At 38.1% G+C, this 6,086-nt stretch overlaps 1 protein-coding gene across 1 annotated transcript in view; it reads right to left on the bottom strand.

Annotated features, from left to right (window-relative positions):
- LOC118341824 (SLIT-ROBO Rho GTPase-activating protein 1-like) overlaps positions 1-1,304 on the bottom strand; it is a 51,121-nt gene extending 49,817 nt beyond the window's left edge. The window contains exon 1 of the mRNA XM_035680224.1: positions 1,239-1,304. Coding sequence (XP_035536117.1) covers positions 1,239-1,304 — 66 coding nt within the window. The remainder of the gene's footprint in view (positions 1-1,238) is intronic.
- Positions 1,305-6,086: the final 4,782 nt, after the last annotated feature.

Below are 6,086 nucleotides of genomic sequence, written 5' to 3'. Positions count from 1 at the left end.
TAACTGATGGTCCCATTTAGAGTCAAACAGACCATAAAGCAGGGTATGCTTTAGGGCGGGGCTACCTTGTGATTGACAGCTCATTCTCAGTGAGTCCGTCCAGCTCAACACATCAAACTCAGATCAAACTTTCAAATTAGGCAGTGCTCTGTGACCAGGCGGGCAGCCATTGTTTCAGATTAGTTAAATAGAGCAGCTCAAGTCGCTGTACGTCGCCACTGCTGGCACCGAAAAACACCAAATTTGTGGCTTCAAAAAAGCTACTCAACAAACCATGGGCGAATAATGGAAAAACGTAAATTAAGCTTCACTGCAAAGTATAGACAAAAAAAAATACAGACAAAATGAGCTAGTTAAGCTAGCTAACTTTAATCTGATGTCTGAGGTTATGAGGGTTGGCAACTTTTAGAAACTTAAAGTCGACTGTGTGAACCAGAAATAGAATAAACACAAAAAAAGAAACTGTAAAAAAAAGGGTAAGGGTCACCAGATAAATCAGAAGGCGTCGCGAGATGATTAATTGCAGTTTCTTTTGTGTGAAATATTGGAGTTTGACCTCTTTGAGCCTCCAACAGTTAGCCTAATTAAATAAAAAACATGTGAGAAGTCTGTTGAAAACATCTGGATTATGACAAGGTCGCCCCCCCCACCCCCCAATGACAGTTGTGAGGGAAACAAAACAGCTGGAAAACACAACTTTAATCTTTGTGTGTTGTAGGTAAAAGTTTCAATAGCAGAGATTTTTAAGTCAAATGAGTTTTAGAGCTGCAACAATTATTTAATTAATCAATTAGACAATCAGCAAGCAGAAATGGCAAAAATTCACTTAGTTTCAGTTTCTACTGTTCATTTTTGCATGTTTTCTTACATGATAGTAAACTACATATCTTTGGCTTTTGGACTGTTAGAAAAGTGTGAAAAATGTTTAGTTTATCCGATATTAAAAGGTCAAGTGTTTAACATTTAAGAGGATCTATTGGCAGAAATGTTGTGTTTGTTATAACACAATATACAATACATCCAAAGCACAAAGAGTTTCTTTGTTATCGTTTGTCTATTCATGAGCCTTTAAAATGTGATATTTAATCCATTAAAGAGGCTCAAGGACTTTAGAGTAGAACAATGTGTGAGGTCAGAATTTGTATAGTTTCAGCTCCCATCACACACTTCCCATAATTCTCTCTCCCTCACACTCACACACTGCATATAAATGGTTGCACATGCAGAGAAAACAATACCTCCTGCAGCAGATTGACACTAAATATAGGCCGCTTCCCCACTGGGAAGTTTTCTGTGGCTGCCATCGGTCAAACTGAAGAGCCGAGCCGGTAATTCTTTTGACACAGCCGACTTTTCTCGCTGAGGAATGAGCTCCACCGCCACACTGAGCCGGCGCAATTTAGTCGTGAACGTGGCGACAAGTCTTGCAGCTAAGATAATACACATTTAATTTCCACACAGCGTTAGGCCGAGGTGGGACGCAAAAGCTTTGAGGTACTGATGCTTTACCGGTTCTCTTACTCGCTTTAGAGGGGGATGCTTTTGTTTTGTTCCACTACATTTATCTGACAGCTGGAGTTGCATTAAATATGATAAAAACTCAGTGTGTCGCTGATATGAAAATCTTGACGTCGTCTGAGGAGTTACAAATAAAAAGCAACAGAAAACAAGGAATAAAACTGAATTTGAGGTCAGACGACACAATTAAGTGACCATAGAGGGATAAATCTGCTATTAGGCGATCATTCATCCAAGTATTCTGCCATCTAGCGGCAATGTCATTACAAGTCTGACAAAACAAGTATATAAACATAATTTCTTGGAGACACAGTTGCAAGTTTTAGAATTTTTTTGGCGAATATACCCAAAACTTTTTGGCCGTTTTTTATGCTCTCATGTTAAATGTAGAACTTAAATACATTAATGCAACATAACGACGTTATTTTTATTGTTCCATTATCTCATTTTCTTTAATTTTTGTTAATTTCCATAAGCCTCTGGCAGGTATTGACTTTTAAATTCAAGTACTTCTACTTTTAATACTTAAATAAAACATTTTAAATGCAGAACCTTTACACCTTACTGACCATTTTCTCACTGGGTTACTTTAACTTCAGTAAAAAGGGTTTAAGTGGTGGAATAAGTCCATCAATGGCAGCTCAGTTCATATCCGTTCCCAATCTCGCTGCTGTATTTTCTCTTTCTTTACCCTCTCTGGCTCCTCACATTTTGCCCCAAGGAGCTTTTGTTGACTTAGTATTAATACTTGTAGTTTGACTTAGCTATTTAGATCTGTAGTTGACCTTAGTATTGAATTACTTAGTTGACTTACGTATTAATTACGTAGTGGACTTAGTATTGGAATTGTGTATTGACTTTGAGACGAATTACTGTAGTTGACTAGTAGTTGATATGTAGTTGTACGTTAGTATTGAAGTGACTGTTAGTGACTTAGTATTGAGATTACTTGTTAGTTGACTTTAGTATTGAATTACTGTAGTTGACTTAGTATTGAATTACTGTAGTTGACTTAGTATTGAGATTACTGTAGTTGACGTTAGTATTTGAATTCTGTAGGTTGACTTAGTATTGAATTACTGTAGTATTGAACTGTCCAAACAGGACCGGGGGAAATAATAGCGAATCCCAGCAGGCTGACTGGGATAATGTATAGTTAATTAAAGAACAGTATGAACTAAACTCAAAAGAGGCAAGAAGTGGGATTTATTTACAGTTGGACGCCAGGAAATGGCCACATCTGTGAGTCCTGATAGTGTTATGGATCAATAGCAATGATTCACCCAGAACAGATGCTGATACTTCTGGCTGTGGAAAAACCAACGTAATCAATGATAATGTGATCGCCTATGAGTCACCTATTGATTGAAGAAACCTGTGGAGATTCGTGCATAATTCAGCTACAGCAAAAAAGGCGTTAGCGACCGTAAAATGTTGATTTGTTGCAATAATTTAGAGATAGTTCAACACTGTAAAAAGATCATTTAACTTTTACATCTAAATCTATTTGTTGTGCGGTGGCCTGAAATGTAGGAACTTCTTACCAGAGGACTGTACTACGACAGTAGTTTAACCTACTCAGATTTAAGTCAAGGTTATCAATAAAACAAACTGATTGCCTAAACTGGTGTTAAACGGTACTATGATGGTGATTAAGAGGTTAGTTATTTAAGCATTAGCATAAAAGGGGCGTGTTCAGCAGTGCAGGAGAATGTGTAATAATCATCATTACACGAGGAGTTTAAAGAAAAGTTAACGGACTAATCTCGCTTGTCGACGATCCATATTCGTAGTTTCTATATTTAATTAAAATCTGCTCCCCAAACATGGAGGCTGGAGGGCTACCTGTGTGAATGTAACCACCCTCTGATTCTGTATATGGACCTACCTGAAGTACCTTTATATTGCAAATGATCTATAATTGCATATATAGCTGATTAAAAAGGAGCATAGCAAAGGCGTAGATGCAGATAATTCATGTCTTGTGTAAAACCTGGAAGTTACACCCAACGTCAGAGAGTTACTCTGGATAACCTCGCTTTATAGTACAGGCCTCCTGGAGTAAAAATGTGTTTTATTTAAAGAAATAAACCCGTTACAGTGATCTTTACTGTTATTATGATCTGTGGTCAGGCCAGAACCACTGAATTACTTCACTTTAGTGTTTATATCCCGTTTCACGCTTCAATTTTATCTTGTTTTGGCTTATACGTTGTTTAATTTTGTGTTGCTGCACGTTCCATGTTTGAATTTATGTGAGTATTTTGGATAAGTATGATATGTGGTGTGTTGTTTTATGACAGAATGAAAACCAAACCAAGTGGAAAAACATGCATTTCCAAAATAAAAGCCCCAGAAAATGAAAGTGTGTTTGCGATTACATGCCTGTATCTCACATGTGTGCCAGTATCTGAGCTCTTATCAGTGACCATGCCGGCCCCCGGGGTTATGTATCATTATTATGCGAGTCAGACAGGTTTCATAATCACAGCGTTAATAAATCTATAACTCCTGACAGCCCCGACCATTACCCACCATTGTTTAACCACAACACATTATGTAATGGTCTGCATCAGCAGCTGGCTCTGCATGCACAACTACTAGACATGAAAAACACAGTCGGCCTCTGTGACTTTTGAAATCTCTCCCTCCACTCATGCTCCTTGCATATAGATTGAACATTAAGATACTAAGTTGTGGCCTTGTAAGGCAGCGAGGGGAAGAATTTAATGGCGTGCTTTAGCTCCGGGTGTCAAGTGGACGGTGGGAAGATGGATTTCTGCCACAGCGGAGGATACAAGGTCGTTCCCACTGAGCAAAGTGCAGCAACCGTTTAAAGAAAAGGTGTTACTATACAAGAAATCCATGTTTTACTCTTATTCTTAAAGCAAAAATTGAATAGAAAAAAAGCTTCATTTTGTCAGACCGTTACTTCCTGTTTACTTCCTGGATTCGTTGCCGGGCAACCAGCAGAATTACACAAAGTTTTTTTTTTCTGATTGAACAAATGAGATATAAAACATGTCAGTTAATGAACTTTGGAGGCTAGCTGTTTCCACCCGTTTCCTGTCTTTATGCTAAGCTACGCTAACTGGCTGCATACTCATATTTAAGAGCATAAGAGTGGTATCAATCTTCTGATCTTTAACTTTTCACCGGAAAGATAAAGTTATTTCCAAAAGAAGTGAAATGTGCCATCTCCAGATCATTATTCAGTTATTTGGTTATTGAAGAAAACAAGCTTTATTGTCCCGACATAACGAGATAAACAACCAGTTATAACTCGAAAAAGTAAAGGTTGTTTCATCTCATTACTCATAATGTTTGATTGCCATAACAGCATGTATAGATGGCCTTTCACTAGCAAGGATGACACCCTCAACAAGCTATTTATTAACATTTATTAATAAGGAAAGGAGAGTTTTAAAGGAGGGTACTTATGGGTCTGGTCCTGGTCCTGAACCTCCACTAATTAAGTTGAGTTATGAATCCCAACTGACAGTCATAAAGGCTGATTATCTCCAAAGCAATTTAGTTTTCTCAAGCAAACAATATAAATTACCTTGTGAGCTTGCAAGTTTCGAGGCGAGGGGTATTCAATTGGTTGCAATCTCACCGCTAGCTGCAACCAAATCCTACAAACTCAATTTTCGAACCAAAAACTACCAAGTGGTGTTAATTTTTGCCTGTTTTGAGGTGATGGTAAACTAAATAACCACGGGGTTCTTTAACCCTAAGGAAATCCAGCATTACGATCTATGGACATATAGGAGGACAGGTGAGGTGAATCATAACTGAGTCAAATCTAATAATCATCATCAAAATATCATTTACACTTCCGGAGGATTTCATTATCTCTGATGTTCACTGAGCATAAAAAAAAAGGTTCAGACCTCCGATTCCACCCACTCTCCAACGGGGGGTAACGAGCTGAAAACCCCCGTCTAATATCAGGCAATTAACGTCCAGAAATCTGCTTATATAATCAGTAAAAAAAAAAAAAAAGACAACTCAGAACTTGCCTGAGAATCACCACATTTTTAAGTTTTCTTCAGTGTCAAACAAAACCAGCGAGTTGCCTCTGCACGCATGGACACCCTGCAAACGGGAGCTAATTCGGCCTACTTTTAATGGCACCAGTTTGCCAAATAGAGGCTAAAAGGAACAGAAGAAACTGACATAACCCTCTTTTTCCTCTCCTCATGTATATATGTGTTGGTGTCAGCATGTTTCCATGTATCATACAGACATATTTGACTTCCTCCATTCTCACACAGAAGTCAAATTTCACACCAAGCTGATAAAAGAAAAGTAGGACGAGCAGATATTCAGGTTTTAATGGTTATAAAGGGAATTAAGTAAGTCAAATGACAACAAAGATAATAAACTAAAATATACTAAATGAAGAGGAGTTCAGGAGGTTGTTGTGAAAACCTTCTGATACCCTTTCCCCCACTTTCTCTGCAGCAGAGCAGCAGTTTAGTTTCTCGCTCAATACTGACAAAACAAGTGCTGTCTCTGAGGTTATCAGGTCATCTCCACGTAAACACCATTACACACACACACAC

This window comes from Morone saxatilis, unplaced genomic scaffold (genome assembly GCF_004916995.1).
Source record: "Morone saxatilis isolate NCDOM2014 unplaced genomic scaffold, NCSU_SB_2.0 Contig10, whole genome shotgun sequence".
Classification (NCBI taxonomy): domain Eukaryota; kingdom Metazoa; phylum Chordata; class Actinopteri; family Moronidae; genus Morone; species Morone saxatilis.
This window is presented reverse-complemented; position numbering and strand designations above follow the sequence as displayed.